The sequence below is a fragment of the Sturnus vulgaris genome, chromosome 6 (genome assembly GCF_052056855.1).
Source record: "Sturnus vulgaris isolate bStuVul1 chromosome 6, bStuVul1.hap1, whole genome shotgun sequence".
Classification (NCBI taxonomy): domain Eukaryota; kingdom Metazoa; phylum Chordata; class Aves; order Passeriformes; family Sturnidae; genus Sturnus; species Sturnus vulgaris.
This window is the reverse complement of record NC_142248.1, coordinates 14,846,102-14,872,372: the sequence shown is the minus strand read 5'-3', so window position 1 is coordinate 14,872,372 and position 26,271 is coordinate 14,846,102. Positions and strand designations below refer to the sequence as shown.

The 26,271-nt window shown below is 43.3% G+C and overlaps 1 protein-coding gene across 7 annotated transcripts in view; it reads right to left on the bottom strand.

The window, feature by feature from the left end:
- Nucleotides 1–2,729: 2,729 nt before the first annotated feature.
- The window catches only part of ACTN1 (actinin alpha 1), an 86,700-nt gene continuing 63,158 nt past the window's right edge, over nucleotides 2,730–26,271 (bottom strand). For 2 of the 7 annotated variants that reach the window (XM_088167110.1, XM_088167111.1), the window contains 14 exons: nucleotides 25,524–25,609; nucleotides 20,163–20,255; nucleotides 18,797–19,027; nucleotides 18,101–18,248; nucleotides 17,373–17,523; nucleotides 14,894–15,002; nucleotides 14,269–14,409; nucleotides 12,175–12,357; nucleotides 11,324–11,458; nucleotides 10,309–10,488; nucleotides 9,270–9,416; nucleotides 7,638–7,718; nucleotides 5,403–5,561; nucleotides 2,730–3,623 (listed from right to left, as the gene is read on the bottom strand). In XM_088167110.1, the coding sequence (XP_088023236.1) occupies nucleotides 3,465–3,623; nucleotides 5,403–5,561; nucleotides 7,638–7,718; nucleotides 9,270–9,416; nucleotides 10,309–10,488; nucleotides 11,324–11,458; nucleotides 12,175–12,357; nucleotides 14,269–14,409; nucleotides 14,894–15,002; nucleotides 17,373–17,523; nucleotides 18,101–18,248; nucleotides 18,797–19,027; nucleotides 20,163–20,255; nucleotides 25,524–25,609 (2,003 nt within the window). In that variant the 3' untranslated portion in view covers nucleotides 2,730–3,464. Of the gene's footprint in view, nucleotides 3,624–5,402; nucleotides 5,562–7,019; nucleotides 7,086–7,637; nucleotides 7,719–9,269; nucleotides 9,417–10,308; nucleotides 10,489–11,323; nucleotides 11,459–12,174; nucleotides 12,358–14,268; nucleotides 14,410–14,893; nucleotides 15,003–17,372; nucleotides 17,524–18,100; nucleotides 18,249–18,796; nucleotides 19,028–20,162; nucleotides 20,256–25,523; nucleotides 25,610–26,271 lie in introns of all 7 variants that reach the window. The other 5 variants (XM_088167112.1, XM_014869410.2, XM_014869408.2 and 2 more) reach the window with 5 other exon arrangements.

The following is a 26,271-nucleotide window of genomic DNA, read 5'->3' as shown; positions in this document are numbered from 1 at the left end:
GGCTCTGTTCCTGCACTGCTCCAAACCAGATGCTGGCAGCACCGATGACATGCAATGGTCACAAGACGGATTTGAGAGGCTTTAGGAAATGTGGCTGACATTCTGGCAGGCAAGACAAGACCCATGTTGTTTGAGCACTGCAGTATTTTCTGCCCCTGTACTATCAGCCAGGCTGAGTAAGGCAGGTCATTGAGATCTCAGCAGCCAAAGATATCAACAGTCATGAAAGGACTTTCTTGGTTAATTTCTTCAAAAAGTATTATTTAAATTTCCACACATGAAGGAGTGAGTATAGGAGGCTTACCAAAAATGGCTTACTCCTGAATGGAAGGAGTGAGCTTGAAGTGGGTTGTCCACTTTTTCTGTCCCTGGCAAAGGGGCAGTCAACTGAAATGCAATCAGCTGCTTCCAGAGATGAACTTCATCAAGGCTGATGCCAGGCCTTGGCTAAAGAATGGCATTTTAGCTGCAAAACCATGAGCCTAATACCAAAAGCTGCTTTCACATTTCAGCACACTAACTGCCACAGTCTGTTAGGCCACACAATTAAAAGATAAATCTCGTGCTGCAGATGAGAAAGATGAATGTCTTGTAGCAGATCACGTAAGTTCTAGCCAGTCTGTCAGAGGCTGTGCCACACGAGAAGAAACATGCCAGTATATTTTAGACACACCTATTGCCAGTATTTTTAACCTTCTTCAAGTACTTAGAAGCATAGGCTAGACCTTTCTGTTGCTGTTGACATCTGTTTCGCCAAAGCAGTGCTGGGGTGCCAACTTTCACAAGGCTGGAGCACACACATTACCACCAATCTGTGGTGTCAGCAGGGATGGGCCACCTGGTTTCTGTCCTAAAACTAGGAATATTTACACCTAGATGGTGTTTTGTGTGAAACCTGTCACACGCTGCCACAGCTCAGAAAAAGATTTTTATGAAGACTTCTGGAATCTCCAAGCACGGACTTGCAGAGTGCTGTCACCAGGATCATTCATTGTCATTTGGCTTCATTCTCAGAGTGGTAGCAGACCTGGGCCCAAAGTGATGGCCCAAGCAGCAGCTATACTCTTTCCCATCCCCTTTGAAAAATAACATGGTTCTTTTTCTCCAGACAGTGGTCATGTAATAGCCCAATAGATATTCCCTTTCTCTCCCACCCCAGTTTTATTGTTTAAATAAATAAAAATTTATTAAAATATCATTGCATCTTCTGGGAAGAGATACAACCTACAAAGATAAAATTTTTTAAATCAAGTTTTTCGACAGTGCTAATGTCCTTTTTCAGGTGCAGCAAACCAAGGACAGGGCAGCTACTGTGAAAGACGAAAGAGGGTTACCAAAGCAAGGGCAATGGATACTGAGAGGCAAACTTCAATATAAGTTATCTGTTCAGGCCTCTAGTCATCCTCTTTGCTGTTTCAGCTTTCAAACAGATAACCTATGCTATATACTTTAACACATGGTAATGGAAATCAGCATACCATACCTTTGAAGAGCACAGTCCCATTTGCAGCAACATAGTAGTGACATAGCTGAAAATGAGTTTGCAAGTGATTAAATACTGCTGTGGCTCCAAGTCCTACATCACTGACAATTCATACAAACCCCTCCAGACAACACAATCATAGCTAAGTTACACGAAGTGTCACCTTTGAAGACAAACTTTGAATGCAGACTGGTCTGTTTATGTATGAAGCTAAATGGCATTTATTTGCATGCCCCCTGTAAACTCATTATCCAGCCTACACGAGAATGCAGACCTTGGTGTATGCTGGAAGGAAGTGTGGTAGCAGACATTAGCATCCCCTCTCCAAATACAGTAGGCTGATGCTGTCATGTTGGGATACATCACAATGTGCTGCTGTGATTTATATTGTGTCCTGCTGAAGGTCAGCAACAAACCAGAAACCTGTGCTGAACCTCAACCCATCACGTACAATACCTTCCTCAGGACTCAGCTCTGCCCTGGGGAACAGAGGACGATGTTACCAAGGAGTTCTTTGTGAATCTGCCCACGAATCCACCATTCCTGCAGTCTTTACTTCAAAATAAAATCTGCCTTTGGGACTAGAGACAGAGGTATGTGCTTATACCTATAAAACACTTAACTTGAAACACGTCATGAAGCAGCAATGTTATTTTGCTCCTAACCCTCTGTTTCCTAAAAAAGTTGTGGAAGGGCAGGAAATGCACCTGTAATTTGAGATGGCTGGAAGGGATTAGCTGCTTCCCTTTGCCCATTTCTGGACACATGTGTGCGTGTGTTACTTTACGACTCAAAAGTCCCACAGGAGTTGTCCTGAAGGCTGGTTTCTTTTGTATGTCCAATAGAAAAATGACCCTTGGAGGAATCTGTGATGTCAGAAGATGTGGTATCAACATCAGTCACATGTTCAATATTGGGCACAGAACAGTAGATGGATTTTTCATGGATGGTTTAAGATGTGGTGGCTGTTTGTACAGAGCTCTAGTAACCAATTCTGTGCTGGTTTTTAAGGATAAAAAGAATATTGCTTCTAAAAGGGTGCTATTAGGAGTGTATTGGGGATTTAAAATGGTCATTAAGCTGTGAAAATTTCAACATTATTCAGCAAGAATGAAAGGGCTACGGGGCTGAGAATATACCTTTAAATATATTGTAATTTCAATTAAAACCATTAATTTTGGACTCGTCTTATGTTTAACTAAATAGGATTAAACTATTTTACTATACAAATGAATAAAGTCTAGAGTTGTTATCACAAGAAGTTTTTAATGTGGTTTGTGACAAGCAATATCAAAGTTATCAACTCTCAAGCTTCATGTTCTGAAACCAGACAACTCTCAGCAACAAAAAAAGTTGTGCACTGATAAACATAGGAGGCATATTGTATTTTTTAATTAAATATGAAAACATGAGCTGTGTACATTATTTTTTTCCCTAGAAAACACAGCAATTTCAAAAGTTTATCATAAAATATTTTCATGAAATGAGTGAACCAGCAAACACATGCACTTGTGTGCCTTCCCCCCTCCCAAGATAAACGTGATAAGAGAGACATACGCAAATGTAATAGTTAACAGAACAAGTGGAGTTTTGTCATAGTTTGGTTCTTTTTGGAAAGGATGGAATGTAACATTGTGCTTGACTTTCTATGTCACAACAAAAAATATTTGGTGCAATATTTTAACATTTTCTTTTTAAGTTTCAATCTGGTGGAGAAAAATACCTTTTTCTATAATAAAATATGTCTGTTCTTTTTAAAACGTAACTTTTTTGCACAAAATAATTTTGTAAACTGTTATTTCAAGGGCAAGGTAGGCGGTCCCGTGTCAATGTCCTCCCCCCCACTTAAAAATGTGATCTGTTATCTGAAGCAAAACAGGAAAACACAAAAAAGAGCGGAGCAGAGGTTGCTTTGCAAAGAGAAAATAGGGTGTATTGGACGGGGGAGAGGGGAGGGAGCGTGTGGTGCGACAGAAAAAAGTTAAAGGTCACTTTCGCCGTAGAGCGCTGTGGAGAAGGACATGTAGTCCAGGGCACCGGGCACAGCATCGCGGCCAGTGTAGGGCGCCATCCTGGCAATGCAGTACTCAGCCTGGTCAGGAGGCAGCTCCCGCCGCAGCTCGTCCACAGTGATGTAGTTCTGCAATGAGCACAAGTGGTAAGGGTCACTTTCTGCAAACTGACCTTCCCCCCTGTCCCACCAGGCAACACTCAGGGATGGGATCCCAACAACTGGAGCTGTGCTGTACACCCCCACAGTGAGCTCTCTGCACTTACACCCTGGGAGGACATGCACTCCTTCCCTACTGTTTGGACAAATTAATGTTTTTTACAACAAATATTGGTTTTGCAGGAAAGATGCTGGTGCAGCTAAAGAAAGACCTGGAGTAAGTCAGGCAAGTTGTTAAGTGTTAAGACTGTGCCTTCCTGTTGACAAAGGACTTTGAAAGTAAATGGGAGGAAGCAGAAATTTAATTTGGATGCTGTCGCTCACCAGCAGGAGCTAACAGCTGCCTGTGCTGCCTGGGAGTTGCCATTCCCTCTCTTCAGAGAAAGGCAAGGGGCCATCCCCAGTCGTTCTTGGTAGTGCACCAATGCAGACAGCAGACAAGCAAGCACTTTGTATTGCTTCCACAGTTCCAGCAACAGTCTTTTCACTGCAGTCATTTTTAATAAGCAAGCAAAACTTAAGTAAATTCGGATTCTGGAGACCTGCTGCGCTGAGCTGAGCTAACTTGACTTCTCCCCATGCAGCAGGTAGCAGTAGTTGCCTGTTTGCTAATCATAATCACTATGTTGTCTTTACCTGACTCACAGCCATTTGCAGTCTGTCTGAGCAATAGCTCAGGTTTCACACCACCTCTCTCTCTCCTGTGACTTCTTATAATTTCTTTTTCCCTTTCACTTTAATGACTTGGGTATGAGGGATTTTTCTTCATAATGAAATATTAATTCATGTTACAGTCACCAGAGCATGTTAAGCACTGACAAGTATATGTGACATACTGTACAGAGTAAACAAATTAATAAGTAATGCTGCATCTCGAAGTACCTATTTATTCAGTGGTTAGCTGATCTGAATAACATGGAATTTTCAAGCCTCAAAAGACAACAGAACTGGCTTCAGTCAGGCACATGTCTAAAGGACAGGTATTATGGGTTTCTAGATTACGATTACAAAAAGATTCTTAGTGAAAAATGGAAACCCGTACTGGATTTAAGGGTAACTCACTACAATCTGAGAAATGGTATCCAGCATTTCATGTAAGGTAACGAAATGATCATTAGCAAATAAAGGGATATGTTAATATTACATATATATAGTATCCAGTTACATAAAAGATTAGCGGGCATTATTATATAAGAAAAATAAGATTATATTTTTTATCAGCTGCTACCCCTGATGATGTAAATCCAAAAAATTAATACTTTTCATATTACCCTGAGTTTTCCTACATTCAACCAATTTCTATGGTTAAAAGATGTTCCCCTTGCAGATACAGCATATACTCAATGAAAATGTATTGATTGTATAACAACTGATAGTGACATGTAGATCTGAGAAAGGTCATCTCAACTTCACAGCTGTCAGTAATGAACAGTTTTCAAGACTAATCAAAAACCATCTGTTGAACTTGTTAATTTTAAAATAACAAATTGCGACCAAGCTCTTAATTAAAATTTTGAAGCAAGAGTGGGCTGCAAAGTTCTGACTGACAGCTGAGCAGGACTTTTGAGTGCCTTAGCAGGCTGCTCATTAACCCACACTCTAACCTTGCACTCCTCCAGCACTACAGAATGTTCCTGTGAAAATATCCTCCTGTGACAGAGTGCTTCCCTTGACACTTTCCCTCAGAGACAAGAGAAATAAGAAAGCAGATGTTAAGCAGATACAGGAAACCAAGGTGTGGAGCCTGACCTTATCTCCAGCCAGGATCTTGAAGGAAGCCATAACCTGGTCAGCAGTATCCGTATCTGCCGTTTCCCGGGACATGAAGTCGATGAAGGCCTGGAAGGTCACTACACCCAAACGGTTCGGGTCCACGATGCTCATGATGCGGGCAAACTCTGCCTCTCCCTGGAGAGCAAGAGACTCATGTAAGCCTGGCTATCTGGGCAGCAGTGCTACCAAAGTGAGGAGAAACCATTCAGCAGCACATCTCATAGGCTAGAAAACAAAGCCAAGTAGAAACCACCTCTGGGGTTTTTTTTTTAATCAGGATGTTCTTTTTTTAGCTTGCTGTTGTGCACAAATGCTTCCCACTCATTTGTCCTCAGGAATAAAACATTGCCAGCTATGCCTGAGGATAACATCCAGCTCTGGGACAATGATCCTATTGGGGAACAACTGACTTCAGTAGAAGACCCAAATTTCTCTATACATGTGCTAGATGTCTGTAGCAGTATTTGAAAATCTGCACTCCTCAAATCCTTTTACTTTCATTTACTTAAAAGATAACTTCTGCAACTTTTTTCAGCTGACAGAAGAAACACCTCTGGGATATTTCATAGTATTGTACTCATCTTTAATAGGCAAGCTTTGCAAGGGACTTGCATATCTGGAGTGGGCCAGGGAAATAGTCTCTACAGGGAAGATCCTACAGAAAAGTTTTGCTACAGAAACCAAAACCTTGTAGTGTAGTTTTCTTCATTTCTTTCTGCATTTAAACCAAAGGTCATCTTTCTCATCTCTGGGACTCCTTCCTCCCCAGATAAGGAGGAGGGGAGAGCAGAGCAGAGTCTTCTCCTGGGAACAGGTTCTCCTAACACATTTAGAACAGTATACCTTCAAGAATAATTAAGATACCTAATCAAACTTTGCTGTCTTTGCACACTATACCAAAGAGTCTGTATTTATACTGGGCTGATGAGTAAGATGATTAAACACTGCTTTGCCTGATATCAGGAGTAAAGACACCAAGAGTGCAGATGAATATGCTTGCACTGTGCTCTTCTCCTGCCCTTTGATGAGCATCAGTCTTTGGTGAAGCTCTTCCTTGAGCATTAGCTGTCACGCTTCTCAAGGTGCCACATGTTACTGCTCTGAATATTCAGGTATTCTGGTGAGGGAAATGCTACAGGGAGAATGACTGTAACTTGAACTTACATGTACAGGAAAGGAGATGTGAAACAAATGGTAGGAATGAGAGGAGCAGCATTCTGAGTGTACTCATTCACATACACTTCTGAATTATTTCAACTGATATTCAGGGCTGGGGGAGGCTGTGTGTGCTATGCAGAGAGCAGGCACCAATGTAAGGAAGCTTACTGTTTCTTCCACTAGTAGCTACACAGTTTGATGAATAAAATTTTTATTTGAACCACACAGGAATTAGACAGTTATTTCCATCTTTTTACCTTTGGCTAGAGCTTTGAGACAAGAATTTTGCATGTACGACTAAGACTAGATTTAACATTGCTGATAATTCTGGAAAATAAAGCTATATTTACCTTGATTCACTACACATTCTCCCTGTATTTTTGAAGGTGCCTAGAGAATCACTTTGAATAGGAGTGACAGAGGGCTCTACATTACCATATTGTAACCCATGGAGATAAGGCAGGCTCGGAAATCTTCACAATCCATCATACCAGTCTTCTTCTACAGAGAATGACGCAAAGATGGAAAAAGCCAAGAGAGAAAAAGGAGACCAGACCAGTCCAGGGAGAAATGAACCCCCAGGAGACATAAAGAATGAGTTTTGGAGGGAGAAGATAGAAGGAGGATTTACAGGACAATGGAAAATAACAGAGGAAAGGTAGTTTGTGAAGCCACGAAGAAATAAAGGTGGTTTTGGACATGGAATAGTTTATACACAAGAAACATATTGGCAATGAAAAAAGCGGAAAAAAAGATATTAAGCAAGATAGATTGAGGAATGGACAATGAAAGGAGTTTTAAGTGACACAGAAGTAAACAGAACAGTTTGAAGACATAAAAGGAATTATCCCAAGACAAAAAATTAAGGAATTAAAAAGGAATAGATACCAAAGTACATTTGGAGAGTAAGCAGTATAGAAAAGTGATGTATATATAGTCAAACACAAGAACAACAACAACAGATGGATTAAGACAAACAAGAAAAGAAAGGGAAAAAACCTGTTATTTTTCACAGTTTAATATCTATCTGTGTACACCACTAGCTTTCAGTACCTGTGCATCGTTTCCAATATCGTAACCCAAGCTGATGAGACAGGCTTTGAACTCCTCAGGGCCAAGTGTGCCGGAGTGGTCCTGGTTATGCGGTGTGCCAGGCAGCAGGACATGCAGTGCCAGTGGGGTGACGGTGTGGGGCAGGAGGAAGGGAGACACACAGGAGATCAAAGGGAGGTGAAAGGACAACAAACAGGTGCACCATGCAGTGGGTGAGGAGAGAGGAACAGGAGGAATGACATGCAGATAGAAAGACAGGGAAGAAAAATAAAAAGTGCACAACATTAGATATCACAATGACATTTCAGGATGTGCTAAAAATGCTCTTGGAACAGTTCCTTCTCAGAGAGCTCATCTCACGTTGAGAGCATTTGAATGACAAAAACAGCTGATGCTCAGAAGCCTCAAGATCTCAATCTCCCAAGTGAATTACTTGCATCACTGCTTGTTATCCAGTGTCAGAAGCCCTGTGTTTCACTAGTAACCCTGAGTGCAGGTAAGCAGGCAGAGGCAGTGGGGAGCATTGCCTTAATCTTATAGTCAAAAGTTTCACTAAAGGAGTAAGTGAGGGCAGGTATGTTTGGCAACACACCCAAGGAAGCTTAGCTGTCAGGGCATCCCAGAACAGACAAAGAAAACCAGCTGAAGCTCAGGGGAGCAGCATTGTGGCTGTATTTATGAGACCTGCACAGGAGGTGGAGCTTTGACTGGCAAAGCTATTTCAAGTGCTCAGCTCTGCAAACAGCACGGATGTACAGTGCAGCACAACACGGCTTGGCAGCTGCTCTTGCCTTTGCTCATTGCCCACTCCCCCAGTGTTTGGATGTACTCATCAAATAATACACAAGTTACTACAGGAACTAAGAATCCCCATCCATCCTGCAGAATTTTAGCTCAGAACAGTCCCAAAGCACTGAAGAGCCCCTGCCTGCTGCCACCACCTCTGGCCAGATCGAGGAAGCTACAGATAGGATGATGGGGCCAATTACAAGTGACTTTCTTCAACAAAACCCAGTTTTTGAAGTCTATGTTATGTTAAGCCTTCATAATCAAACAGTCGAAGGTGGGAAACCCCTATTCTGTCTGCATTAACATTCAGACTGTTGTGAAGGAAGGGGCAAATGATGTAAAGGTCAAAATACAAAATCTGCAGGGCTTTATGGGTCCCTCTCCTAAGAAAAGAACCCATTGTTTATTTTTCTTAGACACCTAGAGAAGGACTGAAATAGCCAGTGTTCAGCAATTTAAAAGATTGCCAATCTCTGAGGGCAGGCTGTCCTCAGATACATCAGAGATGGTACAGAAGAGTGGAGAACAGATGGTCTCAAGAATTTTATAAATCAAAATAATAATCTACTCTCTGGATAGGAATAAATAAAAGTCTAATTGCCTAAAGAAGCCTTCAAACCTTTCCATACTCTTGTTTTACCAAGAAATTTTGCAGTTTCCTGTAAAGACATACTTCTCTCAGGCTAAAAATCACTTGGCAGTTTTCACAGAAATGAGTGCTCCACAGGAGTGGCATTTTTAAGAATGAAACATCTTCTGTGATCCCATTTTATCGCAGTGACTGCTTGTTTTTTATTGCACTGTGCACATGGAAGCTGGTAGCTGCAGTCAGCCGTGACTTACCCTGTCAAAGTGGTTGAAAGAAGCCCGGAACTCATTCATCTGTTCCTGGCTGATTCCTTTGGCATCACGGGTCAGAATCTGGTTTTCCACTTCGTTGATGGTTCTAGCAATTGTTGTTAGTAACTGCTCCCAGCCCACGCGGATATGCTGGTGAAAGAGGTCAGGACAATAAGAAATTGCTCTTCTGCTTCTGAGGCCAGTGGATCAGATGTGCTACTTATTGCAAATTATATCATCCTGGTGTGCAAGGCAGTCCCTGGTGTCCATTTTCTCAGAAAAGATTCCTTCTAATCTGCAGGTGTTTAAAATCTGAATTTTGACTTAAAAGAACCCATACTGAAGAAGCTAATTTCTGATCTTTTTTCTCAAGAAAAACTTGGTCCTTTGCCTTCCTTTGTCTGGTCAAAGCAACATATTGGAGGCCTTTAACACAAATGAGAAGCAAACCAAATGCTTCTACGAGTTATTTAAGCAGAAAACTCTCCTTACCAAGAAACTGAATAAAACACAGTGCTTGGAAGACACTGGTTCTCCCCTGCCTCTGCTGTTGCTTAATGGAAAGCTGGCCAGAAACAAAACAAAAAAAGTTTCAAAGCCTGCCTGTGGACTAATGGTGAACTCAGATTGCTCCCAAGAAACCTCATGTTATCAACAGAAAGCTATTCTCTGACTTCAAAAAAACCTTCTGTTGGACTTTTTTCTTCTGCCAGGTAGTGGCAGCTCAAAATCATCAGCACTTCCCTCTCTAATCCCAGCTAACACACTTAGGTGGCAGGAGAAATGAGACCTGTCAGTTTTTCAAGCAACACTGTGGGATCTCATTCAGGTTGTTTCTGTTGTCTATATTTGGAAGTACATTGGAATGGGTTGGCATGAAGTGCAGTAAGGCAAAAATGAAATTTAGTGACATGTTGTTGCATGCTTGGCCATATTATCAAGCTCTCCATTTTCCTGAGAATCACAGCACATTGCCAGAGCTATATGTGGCTGATGCTAACTAGCCACAGCAGATAAGGTTAATTGCTACCAAAACATTTACCTCCATGGTGTAGTTGGTGTGCTTGTTGTCAAAGATAAGTGCTTCCTGGATCAGCTGGTGGTCTCCTTCCAGCTGGTCAATCTTTGGTTTGTAATTCACAATGCTCTTCTCGTACTGCCGCAAGTGGTTGAGCTGGTCCTCCAAGGTCCCATGCATCTCTATTGAAATGCGGCCAATCTCCTGCATTAGCAAAGCCAAAGGAGTTAAGACTCCACTGAAAAGACAAGCCCCAACGTGCCTGACATTTATTGCAGCAATTTCACTCTCACACAGAATGATGATTCAAAGAAAAAAAAAAAAAATCTCATGGAGCAGTTCCTCCACAGGAGCTGAGACAGCGTCAGCAAAAAATTTACCAAAACCCTGAACATTTTCCAAGTGAGGTGAATCTCGTAAGATGTGTCTAATACAAGGATACAAAAGAAAAGAAAACTGCAGTCCATAAGCTACTAATCTACCAAGCCAGATCTTTTTCTGGTGTACTGTCTCCAACTAAGTTAGTTCTTCATGGAGACATATTTCTGTAATTGCTCTCTTCTTTCCAGGCTCCTGACATCAGTAATAGCTTCATATTTTTACATTTCATCAACTCCAATGACTTTAACTCAAATTTTACCTAAAGAGAGATCTCCCTTAAATATGTCTCCTCTGCAGATGTTTGGTATATTCATTGTATTTATTTGGTCACATGTATCAAGACCATTGCTGTGCAAGCAATTACACAAACTGTCTCTGATCTAGGATTTTGAATTTGTTGCTAATAAACACAAATCTTAAAATACCAGTGTTCCCCATCTTAAGTAATGCTTTTTTTTCTGGTACTAGTTAGAGGAAGAAAACTACAAGTGCTTCAGTAACCAATATCAATCTTGGGATACTTCATATTTTCTATGATGTTTCTCTTGCTGTAACTTGAAGAAAAAACGGCTGTGACAGTGGTCAAGAGAGATCACATATAAGAGTATCAGTGAAGATCACAGAGGAAAAGAGTGTTTTAAAATTTGCAAAGCACTACCTCCATCTTGGTCTGGATCCAGGGTCCAATGACATTGGCCTGTGCACCAAACTGTTTACGAAGTCGTTCATTTTGCTGCTGGCGAGCGTGTTCCTCCATCAGGGCTTGATCCCTTCTGGGAACCAGCTGCCGCACCTACAATGAAGAGTAACTCAGTCTGCAGCTTAGACAAACAAAGGCACATGGACAGGAAATGCAGAAGTTGCCACAAGGGAGGGAGGGGTGGGTGTTTGCACTGAATACAAGCAGTCATATGGTTTAAGTCACAGTGAGCAAGCTCACAGAATGTGAATTCTATTTGCTGTAGGATACACACAAACTCATGTCAGGCCATGGAAGAACAGAAGCAGCTTCCACTCATTATTTGGGTTTTTGGTGGCTCATGTTAACTGAGTTCCATGATTCTGTTCAGATCTCACATTGGTGATTTTGTTTGGTAGTAAGAACCATAAGCACAACAAGTATGGACAGTCTTTTAGGATTACAGCAAGGAAAGGCTAACTGACTACAGAGACAGAACATCTGAAGGCCTGAATGGTGAAAAAGGATACTGATTCACATGCTGTACTTACCTGCAGGTAAACTGAAGACAAAAAACCTCAAAGCTTTCAAATTTAGCAACTTTCATTTTAAATTAGCACGTAAAAGGGGTCTTAGGCAATCTTTATATTAAAGATCTCTTCCACTTTCCAAGTACATGGCAATTGAGCCAAAACGAAATGACAAAACCCCACTTAACTCAGCAGTAAGCATGAGAGGGTACTTCAGAGTAAATAATCCATTTCCTGGGCCCAAAGTGGATGAGCAGTGACATTGTCCCCCACTACCCTGCAAGGCTGGAAAGTACTCACATGTTCCCATTTGCCATTGATCTCATGTGGGGTGATTGTAGTGTAAGGATTTGTTCCTGCCATGTTGACATGGTAGGTCTGGACAATCTTTGAGACTTCATTGTGGATTCCCAGGATGGCTTGTCGCTCCTTGTCAGCATCTGGCAACGTGGCTTTGAACTGCTCATGAGCTGTGGTCAATCCCTGCAGAAGGAAGGCAGCAGCAAAGGGAGGGTAAGAACATTACTTATGAAATAGCCTCTTTAGCACATGTATTCTTAAAATGACTGCAAAAGCTAACATATTTCAAGGACACAATGCAGGGTACTCTAATACACTTTTCAGATTCTCTCAGTATCACTAAATTGGATGTTTTAAGTAATTAAATGAAGTTAATTAAATTAAATAAATTAAGTGAAGTCTTGTTTTCCCTCTCTTTCCGTCCCATGTTGACCAATGACAGAGATCACATACAAAAAAAAAGGTGGAGTAATAATGGCTCATAATTTAGGGGGAACTATTTCTCCAACACTGCTCAGCTAACTGCTTGTTAGCCTCTTTGGGGAAGAAGATCTGACTACTAGAATTACTATTTTAAAAAGTCTCACTAGTTTAAATGTGTTGTTTTCTTCTCCCACTAGGTATGCACTTTTTCTACACCCCAAGTAACTCCCGATGAGTACTAAGGGCTCAGATACAATTTGATCAGAGTCAGTTAGAACCAGGTGAAGGTCTTCCAGCCAACTGCAAACTTGCACAGGCATCACATGCTCCTGCTGCTGGAGAACAGCTCCTCCTCCCTGACCACAGCCCATCTCGCTGCGGTGTGCAGGCCGTGCTCCAAGGACTCATGGCTGGGGTGTGCTTGCTGGTAGTTTGTAGCCAGCTGACACGCCAGCTGGTCCTGGCTCATCTCCCACTGCTTCTATGGGCCTTTAAGGTACTTCATCCCAGAAACCTAGAAGATCAAGTCTAGGGAAGCGAATGCAAGGAAAGAGGCAGGAAATCGCATGGGAAACAGAGGTGTGTGCAGGGATAACCAAGGGAACAGTGTGGGCAGAAGAAGGAATGAAAGTAAACCACAATTGACTGCTCTCTCTCACAACACACACTTAACTACTTTCTGTAAAATTCCTTCCTTACACTGTGACTCATTGCTTTGAAGCTGCTGTAGCGGCCATAGAGATGTAATACAATCTGGGGGCTGGGAGAGACACTGCAAACAGTCACAAGGAGAAGATGGAAATGGTTAAGTGCTGTTTAGACTATTTTGCATTAACAAAGACTTAATGAACCCCTTTGTTCAGGAGGGAAGGATGAAATAAACAAGTAGCAGCTCACTAGCTGACACAACTAGGTCTCCCATTTGCTGCCTCACTGATGGTCACAGCTTCTCAGCCCTTCTGACAAAGAGCTGACTTGGATTCTTTTCACAAGCCCATCAAGCAGGTGAAACAAAAGTCCCCACTGCAATCCAGGAGGGTAATTCCTGCTCTCTAAGGTCTGCAAGTCACCTAAATTGCATTCCTAAGACCCTTTCAGAAGGAGAAAAACTGAGATATTGTCTTTGCTGTTTAGAGAAGGCAAGACAACTTTGATTTCAAATGGTAACTCAGCACCAAATTGGACAATTGTTATTTTTCTTGTGCTCAGCACCAAAAACCAGCTAGTAACTCAATTGTCCTCATAGTACATCCTATCACATAGGATCAAATGACCTGGACACAACATTCCACGTGAGAATTGACCTGCAGACCCTGTAAGCAGCACTAAGCTTTGCTCATGTGGGTTAAGAAAAATTCCACGAGAACTTAGAAGGTTCTCTCAATTTTCAGGCTTCTGTAAATATGCTCTGGCGTTACTCTGAAAAATCTGTTTTTAGTTTTTGTGTCTAGCTAGGATGATGTATGTATGCTTCATACCTATCCAGATCCAGGTTTTTGGAGAAAATCAAGGAAAAACACACTCATTTTATTTCTCTTGGCAACACTCACTCAATAGAGCAGAAGCACCAAAATAAAACTATAAATTCATACCACTCTGAATTCATACAACTCAGGAGACTCCATACTTCTCACTGTCCCCACCTAACTAGTGCAAATGACTGCTCTGTACCTGGATCTCCTCAATGGTGTGAACGATGAATGTGTCCTGCAGATCCTCCATGGCCCCTTCCATCCAGTTATTGAAAGGGGCAGCTCTTTTGGCATACTCCAGGTACAACTGATCAATCGTTTCCAGTAGTTTCTCTGTTCTCTGTGCGTGCACAAAAAGAAATAAAAGAAAGAAAATCAGGAGAGATGGTTGGAGAAGAATAATCACATAAACACATGGATTGTCTGAGCTGCTCCTTCCTTTCAGACCTCCTTGGTGCTCCCAGGCTGACATGTCAGTAAAAGTCTCTCTGCCGTTAGAGATTACACACTGGACAGATTTTTTTCCCTCTAAGGGGAATAAAATAAATCCAAGGTCCTTTGAAATAAAACAAAGCAAGGCCGAATTTCAGGCAGAATGTGCTTACAAAACACACACAAAAAAAACCCCAATCAGTAGCCAGAGCAAACAAATGGCACCATAATTGGACTCGAAGAAAAGCAGCCTAAGTATACTGAAATGTAGCCCTTGTTTACAGCCCAGGATGTTCCAGGAGTTCACAAACGAGCTGATATTGCTTGTGTCCACTGCAGCTTGGCCCCCACAAATGTACTACCCAGAAGGTCCAACTTGTAAAGTATCTCACCTCCAAGGCTTCTCTACGTTTCTGGGTTAGGGCACCCAGATTATCCCACTGATCACAGATCTTCTGGCACCTGGCATTGACACTGGGAGAGTCGTAATAGTCCAGCTCACTATAAAGGGTGGGGAAAAAATGACAAGAAGTCAAATAATGACCCTGTACAACCTATTAGAAATCTTAATCAGTCTTGAACATAGATTCAGACAAAGAGATCATGGTCACTGCAAATAAAGTTAGGATGACATCAGGATCTAGTTTAGGAGACACTGTATGTGTTATGCTGAATCAAACAGAACAGGACCACCCAAGGCCTCAACAAATACTGAGGCTGGCTACCTGATGGGAATAACTTGCCGAAGGGGGAAGGGAGTACAGACTTTTGCTCAAACTGGAAATAAGCAGATTATGATCAGAGCAATCTGCTCCTGTATTCTTCTTAAGAACATTATGCAGCCTAACAAACCGTGTCTTATACATCAGAATGGAAACCAAAGATTTTATAAGGAACGCTAAGAAACTGCTTAAGATTGTCCTAAGAATTGCATAGTACAGGTGGCAAGGAATAGCTAAATTACGTAACTCAGTAAATTTATTTAGGACAATCCCAGAATAACCATGTAGGTTTCTCTCCTATATGCCTGACAAGAAGTGCTTTGCTGACATGTCTATAGGCTGACACTCAAGGAACACAGGCTGGTATAAGTATTCCTGGGGAGAGGAGAGCACAGAGGCACACTAAAGCTTACAGCTTTGCATTGCTTTGTGCTCATGGCTCTGGCCAAAGAGGGAGAAATCTGAAGGCAGAGAGGGACCAGCCAATCTGGGAAGTGCCAGCCTTGAAAGAAAAACTCAAATCACTGGGAAATCAGTGACTGATCCTGAGCCATCTGATGAGCAATGCCTTAAGCAGTAATGCAGGTTATACCCTTGCCTCCCCCAGCCTTGTTTCTTCATGCCATTGTATTGCCCTCCTGGGGTCTGTGGGCACAGCTGTAGGTGGAGACCTCCAGTAAACTGGTCAGGAAACTGATCTGGGCTAAAAATAATTTATTTGCTAGGTTTTCAATCCAGATCAGTTGCTTGATCTACTTTGCTGCAGAGCAAACACTGCAGATGAAAGAACTCCTTCTGAAAGCCTGACTTGTAGCACACCTGTGCTGGACACTGTGGCTAAGGAGGGGAACATGATATGCCCAAACATTTCTGCCATAGGCAGCTGCAGTGGCTTCCTCCACATCCTCTGCATCTCTCTGGCACTGTGTCTCTGGGGGAGAAAAGAGCTCTGCCATAGTTTTTCAGGGCATGGCCTCTTTGGTGAAATGGAAGATGGCTTTTATAACAACAGCAGAGCCTGCTGTTCTCACACTTTAGAAGAAATAACCTCTCCCACAGCTTAGGCCTCAGTCTTCCCTGTTGCTCTTAGAACTGCAGCTGCTTTGGCTGACATGTAGTGTGTGCTTTGGAAGTGACAGGTCAGGTAATGCTTGCTGACTAGACAGACTCAGTTTTAATCTTACTGACATGAAGGATTGCCTCGAACTCTCCTCCTGTTCCAAGGTCAATCCTCCACTGGACAAGAGAGCAATTCTATAAATCTCTGTTGTTAAAGAAGATAATGATCTTGATCCAGTAATCCTAATTTTTTAGAGAAAAACAGCTCTTCAGCCCAGGTGGACTGATCTTGGCCCAGACATTAACCTCAGATAGGCCAGTGTGATACATAAATCTTTTTAAAATAGGAAACAGAGTCAAAACCAAGTAGTTCAGAGTGTTTTTTGCCAAGAAGCATGCAGGGTTTCAAAACCTTCCTGCACTGCAGGTGCTAGCCCTTTGCCTGCCTGCTACCTCTAGCAATCCTGATAAGCCCCTCATTTCTCCTGGTAACCTGTATTACTCCAGGGAAAGGAGTGGAGCTGAAGGTTTCCAAGCTGGAGGGAAGCAGGGAAAGAGCTGATCTGCTGTGAGGATGCCCTGCAGCAAGTGCTGAACAGAGTGCACACAGTACAGGTACTCCTGGGGGAAAGAATGAGGTCATGATGGGCTCAGGCAGCTTTTCCCTGCTGGAATAAGGAGAATCTTTTTTTTTTTCTTTTTAATAAAAGAGAGCAAACTGAGAACCTCCTATCCTCTCCTCTTTCTTTCTGTTCCTGGAAAAGTATGACAGTGTCACAATTCTGAAATACAGCATGTGCCAGCAGCAGGTCAGACTCTTTAGGAAAGGGCTCATGGCAGCATAATGAACTGGAAGAGGATGGAAACTTGGCTTAGGAATATAATTCTGCCTCCTTCTCAACAGCACCCACAGCTCATCCATTTTCTGGCCTGCTTTTCTGGTGTGTCTGGATAGCAGTATCCTAGATACTGTTTGGAAACACTGGGAATTCCCAGCATTTTTGTATGGGGATGGATTTTTTGCTCTCCAGAGGGCAGAGGGCAAAGCTCAGTAAGCCTCCCTGGCCCCAAGGACGCTGGGGTGCCGTACTTGAGCTCTTGTGCAATAGCAGCAATCTGTTCCACGCGGTCCTGGTGTGCAGCCAGGTCACTCTCAAAGGCCTCGTGTTTCTTCAGCAGGGCCTTTATCTCCGACAGCGTTGCAGTTTCGTAATCCTTCTGCTGCAGCATTGCTTCCTTACCTGGGGAGGGAGCCAAAGGACAGAAGAATGAAGGAGAGGACCCAGGGTGGCCAAAGCCGGCTCTCCCCACCCAGGCACTCTGGATCGGCCTCACTCCAGCTGCCCAGCCCAAGGCTTGTCCCCGTGCCTGCTGGCCTAGAGAAGCACAGTGCTCACTTTCAAACCACGAAGTGTGAGTTTGCCATTAACAACACAGAAGGGCACATAACGTAGCTTCAGCCAGCACTGGCACAGTTTATACTGGACTCTTCTCAGTATGTGCAAAATGGGTTATGCTGATCCTGTAAAAGCCAATGTTAGCATTTACTGTGCAGGAACTTCTCCTCTGCTCTGTCGCTGCTCTCTTCTAGCCAAAGTTCTCACTTTGCCACAGTTAGGAAATGCTAACATTGACTGCATGATGCAGAACAGAGATCAAGCTGGTTTCCATACATTGTTTTCAAATAAAATAAGAAATAAATACAGCCTTCTCAAGAGGGAACTCTCATGGGAAGGACCCATGCACAGGCCATCTCCTCCTCCCTACATAACAGTCAGCACTGTGTCAGGCAATAGGAAGCATGTAGGCTGGCATTACCATCTGTCCAGGACTCATGAATGGATGCCTTCTGCCGGAACTTCTCTGCCAGGTGATCCAGCCTCTCTAGCCTGCGGATCTCATTCAATAACCATTCCTCGTAGCCCTTCTCAGCCTGCTCTAGGCCACCCCAGGCATTGTTTATATCCTAGAGACAGAAATATGAGAAGGCAAGGCAAGTTAGAAGTTGGAGGGAAGATGTTCACCAGCATTAGTCTCAGTGAGCCACATGGCTCCATCGATTGGGGGAGTGAGCACGGGCTTTTCATCTCGCAGGGTTCTGCAGACAAGGCAGGGAGACAAAGTCTCAGACTTAAAACAAGCAGGACTAGAAGTGCCAGGATATAACTGTCTGCAGAAAAAAAGCCTCTCTAAACACTTCTAGAGTTTTAAAGTTCCCCTATATGAAACTTAAATAAAACTCAACCGTTTCCGAATCAGAAAGAATGAAAGCCACTGAGACATCTCCTCATAAAGACATGCAACTTGTGAAGAGCTTCAGAATCTGATTTAGACACAGGGAAGCAATGGTCACTCGATCCTCTCCTATCATGGCCTGCTAGATCTGTATTTTATAGGGCTCCTCCCACAGAATCTCACTCTGAAGGTGGGCATTCTCTGTTCCCCCACGGGCAAAAAGGGAGTCTCATTTTCCAGGCATGTTTGGGGTATATAGAAGCAGTCACCCCCACTCACCGAGACCATTTTCCCTTCGGAGGGCATGAAGGCTGGCCTGTTGCTGAGCCGCAGCTTGGTCTGCAAGGTGTTGAAGTTGATCTCAAGTTGGCACTTCTCTTGGACCTTGGGGGGCTTGTGCAGGCGGCGGTAGTCCCGGAAGTCCTCCAGTTTCTGCTGCATGGCTTGCATGGTGTTCTCTGGGGCCCGGTTCTCCAGCCAGGGGATGGTGCGACGAATCCACTCCAGCAGCTGGAAGCAGCAATGACAAGAAGTCTTGAACTGAAAATTGTGCTGAAACTGCAGGTGTTCTCTGATTTCATAAGGGACCATTTACTTTTATGCTTGCTGTGAGAAAGATTCTGCCACCAGCAGGGCTCGTAAAAAAAAGTTTGCCAGCTTTTTTGGAAGTACATTTTTTTTTTAGTGAGCAGCACATTCCCTACCACACTAAGTAGCACTGCTTTTGTTTTACCACTGCTAACATGCTTAAGGCAGAGTTTTTGCACAAGCAGGACCAAAACTATATCCTCAGATTATGTTAAAGCCTTAAGAATTTTTCTGGACTGTTGCATAACTAAAGGATGCTGTAAGTCATATTATCTCCAGAAGAATATGACAGGAGAAATCAAGTTCTTGCCTCCAGTTGAGCCTTACACCTTTCTTTACACTCTAGCTTCCTCAAAGTCACTGCTGCTCTTTGAATATACCTCCATAGCAAACCTATCTGGAGAGCTGACAAAATGCTAATGCAATAGGCAATCTACAGTGTGACTGGAGTAGTGCCCTATGCTTTTCAGATCAGGCTGAAACCACGCTTATGGGTTATGTTTGCCCTTCTGTTATCCATGCTCTCCTCCCTACTTATCTACCACAAACATACTCCAGACCACATTTGGTCTCTTTTAGTTCCCCTATTGTCAGTTTGTCAGCCTCCTCAGTTAACAAAAGCAGCCTCCAGCTTGTATCTGACACAGATTCTTTCCATAATCAGAAAATGTTTGTTTCTTTCCTCAAATATCTCTAACTTTTATTCCTTGATCCAACTCCTGACTTCTACAGTATATTAGCATATAACCTGTACAGAAGATGTAATGATCTTGTAAAGTCCTGACAAAAGCAAGTTAAACCAACTTGATTTTACCTTGGATTTTAGCATTTCTAGGTTGGTTCCTAATAAATTGAGAAATTCAAAGCTTCTCTGTGGAAGCTTTCTATTTTAAAGTAGATTGCTCTTGTTTTTAAAGTAACTTTGGTCTTTAATTTGAAGAGGAAAAGGTAATTTTCCAGGGAAAATAGCAGCGGGTCAATAGCACTCCCCAGGATTACCTATCAGCATTAAATGCAACTATTTTCTGCATACCGCCACTCAGAAACCAACACCTACATCACTGGCCAGTTTTTCGTAGTCTTCCATGAGCTGTTCATTTTCTTGGTTGACTGCCAGCACCTTGCAGATACGATTTGCTGCTGTCTCCGCCTGACAAAGAGAAGAAAAATGGAAGAAGGGAAAAATGTGAAAAAAAAACCCAAACCAAAACTCGCAGCTTTGCTTCCTGCTACATACCTGCAGGTAAAATCTCCTACCCTTAGCTCTAGCAACCTGTCTGTACTTTGAGACGTCTGTCCTGACCTCTCTGCTTTCCATCTGGCCTTCTATAATGATTTGTTTTCTTCCCTTCTTCAGAGATTCTCAGCTGTGCTGATTCTACCCTCTATGCTGTGGGACAACCAATGTTTCTATGCTTTTTCTGGAGCTACTTCTGTATGAGGGCCTTGTTGTTTGCTTCCTACCAGAGGGACCCAGGCTACCTCTTGACAAAGACAGGGAGTCTCTGCTGCCACCTCCACTCCCCACACCAGCATTCTGAGCTGGAACAGCAGTAAGACTGATGCCAAACTGATGAGACTGTCTCTATACTTTTACCCCAGGAAAGAACTACTCAAAAAGAGTTAACGCATAGACTGGACTTACAGGAAAATTCCTAATTTTGTTTGGTAGATTAAGTGGTAGATACTTCTCTTAATCTTAAATTCTGCTCAACAGAACTGTCTTCCAGTTTTCCCTGTATTTCTGGCACTGATTACAGGGCCACCTCCTTGGTGGAGCATACACCTACCATGTATTCAGAGTCTCATGATCCAGCTGAAGAGGATTTCTTCTCCCCCCACTTTTCTGGGTAATCTTTCTGCTTACTCTTTCAAAACAAGTCTCACAATAAAAAAATATCCTACTGTTACTGTTTAGGTTTGGAGCTTTTTTCTTTTTTTCTTTCCATTGTGAGACCAAAACCTGATTCTCTGCAGGGAGCTCAACGTGTTAGAACATGAATTTGGAAAGTAAGGATTAGAAAAATCCCAGCTATGAACTCAGAAGCAGTCAGTCTGGTCTGGAATGCCATGCGTGTGTTTGGCATGGGGGACACACCAGCAGGCTGATCCTTGCACAGAATGTATCTGTGGGTTATCAGCTCCCTTTCTCACCACCATGGTGTGTGCCATGCCACAAAGCCTGAGGATACGCCCCTGGGATGCACCAGGGGACTGTTCAGACCCCTCTTACCACAGTACAGCTGTGACCCTGGTGCCTGGGGAAGGTGCTAGAGGTACCCACAGGCTCCCTTGGCAGAAATGCTCCCTGCAGAGGCTAAGTGCATATACAGAGGGTACATGCCAACACTACAACAAACCAGCTGTAAATGCTGTGTCCTGCCTCAAAACTACATTTAGGACTGATGCCAAAGTAAGTTTTGCTGAGTTTATAGCTGGTAAGTTTCAACCTTCTTCTATTTTTAAAAGACCTTTTATTATCTGTTTATTCAATCTTCAAGGACATTTGAGAAAAAAAAACTCTAATTTTTGCAGCTGATGTGAAGCAGCAAGAATAGCAATAAAGTCATAGGCTGTACAGTGATGTATGGATTGCTAAGGTCCCAGGGGACATGTCAATCTTATTAATTTTTAAAATGAAATGAAGCTGTTAAAATATCTATTCAGTCATCTGTCCTTTCACTAAAGTGGACCAGCTATGATATACACAGATTATCAGCTAATTTAAAATATATCAGAGAGACCTGTACAGGAAAAGGAGCAGTTTCACTTAAAAAGAAATGTGTAAAAAGTGCAAACAATGGTTACATTTAAGAAAGCTTGTACTTTGACCTATTTTTAACTAAAGTTTGTACTCTAATGGAGTGTTTTTGATATACAGAGAAAACTATAGACATGAGACCAAATAGTATGTCAAAAAGACATTGCTAGAGCCCTACCATGATATGCCTAGTGACTGCAGGGAACTGGTGATACCTAATGTTTATCTCAATCACTCCAGGAGAGGTGTTCATTTAACTTTCTTATTTTTACACCCCATGAGCTCACTGCAGCAGCAGCCAGCTGTGCAGGCAGGACCCCATTCCACTGAGGCATATTTACATGTATCTGATGATAGACTTTCTCCAGCTGCCCAAGTTTAAATATGTGTGTGTATATATGCATGTTGAACAACTGTCCAAACAAAAAGACCCTAAGAATGTCAGCAGTTACAACATTATTTGTATTATCCTAATGGCAGGAGTGTAGAGGCTTTCTCTCCCCCACTAGTACTTGCCTCCCAATGGCTCTTGCCCTGGAACTGCTACTGCTCTACGCAATAGTGTGCTGTTGCTGCAGCCACAGGAAAGGCTCTGTGGCCACAATGACCATTAATGTCACAAGCAACATGTTACACTGTGCTCTGAGCAAGGTAGGACAAAAGGATGCCAGAGCTTTCAGGCAACCTTCACAAATACCCCCAACACTACTGCTAATGAGCTGTCCATAGTGATGGCAACCTCAAAACTAAAGTGAAACACTTTTAGGTAAAAGAAGAGTGGTACACCAAGATGTTTACATGAGGCCAAGGCAGCTCCCCCTACACCTTCATTAGTTCAGTGGAAAAAGCTATTTTGGTTCCCCTACACTGCTATAGGTAATGATGCATTTAGAATGTTCATCCTGACTCCAAAAAAGCCGAGATGCTCATAAGGCAGCACTGAGAAGATGCAGAATCCCGGGGTCTGGAAGCTGCATACCTGTGTTCTCAGAGAACCTGTGTGAGCTCATCAGTTTCAGTGCAGTGTTGTGCTGACACACAGTACTGCTTGCACTCAGAGCCTTGGGCAGGGCAAGCCCAGGATATTCCCTGTGATACCACACTGCTGTGTCTATGCACGTGCTGTCTGGTGCAATCAAAATGAAAAACTGAATGGCAGCAATTTATCTGCCTTTTGTCTTTCCTGTACTTCTCAACCACAACTTCAACTGCTTAGGAACAGAGTTTACAGTCTCTCTAGTTCATGGATCCAAGTCTTTCTGCTGAGGAGGATCATGAAGGAAGGCATTCCCACAGTGCACTATGTAGGGATGCCTTCCTGTTGCTGACCTCTAGCCTCAGGGGAAGATGCCTGCCTGCTGCTGTCCTCTGGCCTCAGAGGACCACTCCAAAATACTGTACACCAAACACAATCTCTTAATAAAACAGCAAAACATTAGTCAGAAATTGCCACAAGTTTACAAAATATTAAGCCAACCAGTAGTTGCATGCATTTAGTGTGAAAGTCAGAAGCGGTTAGAAAACAAGCAAACCAACCAAAGCAAGTATACCTACAAATATATATATATATATAAATGGCATAGAGAAAAAGCAGCCATCTACATACACATGTCAGGCTGGGGACCCTGTACCTTCAAAGGCTCAGGATAAGAGAATGAAAGAAGCAGAAAGCGGCTCATGGGACTCTCCCTTCAGGCCTGGTGGCAGTAATGAAAAATCTGGATGAAAAATTGAGTGATATCATAGTAAGTTACCTAACCTTGTATGAGGGGACAACACAGTAACATCTGGGCAGGGGCTTGTACTCAGCAATCACTTGGCATTTGTCTATGGGTTTAAATCTGTGTCATTTAGCAGCTGGCACCTCCAAAAAGGAGTTGTGCCCCTCCTGCCAGGGCACAGTTTAGTTGATGGCCCATGAGGACTGCTAAAAAATGAATAACATATTAAATCTTCCCTGTAAGCCAGATGGACTCCATGGGATTGAAACTTAAATAACTTGGAAACTTCATATCTACTTTTTGCCCCAGCTACTTCGTTCAGGTCCTGAGGCAAGCAGAAGACTGTTTTCAGTTATCCCAGGAGACTGAGCATCCACATAAATCGCTGATCAGAGCATGGAACCTGCTGAGCAGGTTTCCAGATCATGGAATGGGTGCAGAGAGAAAAGGAAGAGATTGGTGAGTGGCATGACTGTTTCTGCAGCAGGCTACAACCTTCCTCATATTGTGGTTTGATGTTTCCTCATCTGGAATTCCTTAGGTTAAGCAGACTGCATGGAGCGGTCCCTCAGGGGCACCTGGCTAACAGCAGGCCTTTATCATGATGCTGGCATGATTTCTGAAACTACAGTCTTCCTGGGCAAGTATCAGCTGGCTGGAGCTTGCAGACTGGTCTTGAGTGTTTTGAACAAAAAAAACCACAGGATCCTAGCAGAAAAGTCATGACTACACAATTTATGCCAAATGGGCGAGTCTATTGCACTGCTGTGGGACACATTCCCAGTTCCTTGGAAACAAGACAGTATCATGTAATTTATGTGAAACTGGGCAGAGAACAAAAAGCTTGAACTAAAGAGCTGCTCCCTGGAAACTACTGCTTGCGTTTGCCCTCTGAAAGCCAGCATCAGCATGGAAACTGAATCAATGTTGGGACCATCAGCATTGCTTTGCATAAAGCAGATGGAATCTTCCTAGAGTCAGATTAGCCCTCAAGCTGGGCAACACAAGGACTGTGTCTCAAATAGAAAAGGCCTGTCCATAACATGAAGAATGTAGTCTTGGATTTTCGATTTTACTGTTCTAAAGCCTCCTATTTGAAATCAGCAGTAATCTCATGGAAGGGCCGCAGCCCAGGCAGGTTATGACATGAGAGAAAAGAATTGATTTTCCTCCCTTATTCAAAGGGCTGCTGGGAAATTGTTTGCCCAAAGACGATCTGCAACTTAGTTTGTAGTTCCAAACAGCCTGATGTCAGGCAAAGAGACTTTGCAGTAAAGAGGAAGCACAGGAAGAAGGAAGGCCAGAAGCTATGGAAATGGGCAAGGCAGAGGAAAGATAAATAAAATATATAAGTGGTTTGGGAAATAGGGGAGAATTACAAGGAAGAAACAAGGAATGGAAAAGCATGTCAGTTTGGGAAAGCTGAAGGCCTGGTAGAAATGAACTTCATAGCTGGAGCACAAAAGTGCTATGTAACCAGCTCATGGATGATTCAGCCTAGGAAAAGACCCCTGACCTAGTGGAGGCTGAGTGTAGAAGGCAGGATGGGACAGACTGTGATTTCCTGGAGTGGGCAGATTTGACCGTGGTGACTCTGGAGATGCACTGCCTGGCCAGGACAATGCCCACTAGTTACTGAAAGGGTACTGCCTCTGTCAGAGCAGACATCCATTCATCTTCCAGTGCCAGCTTTACCAAATGCTTCCTCCTCCTGCTGTGGAGTGAGACTGGAGGGAAGGAGCAGCTCAAGTCTGTCCAAAAGGACATTTACATCACTTCTCCAGCAAGATTACAGATGGCATATCCAAATGCATCACTGGATGCAGTGGGCTTCCCTGCAAACGCCCTGGGGCGGACGGGGTCTGGCATTCCTCACTGGAGAGGAGAGGTGGGCAGGGCAGGGTGAGGGGAGGGATTGTTAGCAGTAAAGTCTCACCTTCTGCGCCCCTGAGAAGGCGTGGTAGTAACATGAGACATAGGTCATTATGGCCTTCTCATCCGGCCTTAGCGTGCCTATAATATCTGTGCAGAGAAGGAAAAGAGGTTGAAAGGATAAAGTAAGAAGCAGCACATAGGATAAAACAAAACAATCATGGGTGGCGTGAGAGAGGGGCAGAAAACTTCCCATCATGCACTGCAGGACAGGCCAAACAGATTTCCATGCGGAGAGCTGGGAATTTGGATCAGAAGGTGGCTAGCAGTGTTGGCTTGTGGCTCAAAGCGGCACCCCTCCCTGCCCCCCAATCCAGGGGGATCCTGAGATGAGGATCTGGGCTCTGCACCTTGGCAGCTGCGGTCTGGGGGCCTGGCCCAAGGATGCAAACAGGTCTGGAGATCTGAAGGGCCGCGCTCGAGGCCCCGTGTACGCCGAGGAGCTGGAGACCAGCGCCTTCCCACGCAGGGCACTTCCTACACAGGGGCTGCTCTGCTGCAGCACGCACTGCCTGCTCCTAAGGCACTCAAGTACAGGAGGCTGCTTGGTTCTGGCAAGAGATGTGTACAAGGTTTCACCCAATAAGTGTTTTCCTTAAGTAACTCCATTACCAACAGGAAAATGGCTAAGCCAGAAGTAGCAAAGACTCAACTGCCTGATTTCCAACACGGATGAGAAAAGAGGGGGAAAAAAAGAAACTAATTAAGAAAAACAGGCATCTCTGTCATGATAAGCAATGCTCTGTTTGCAA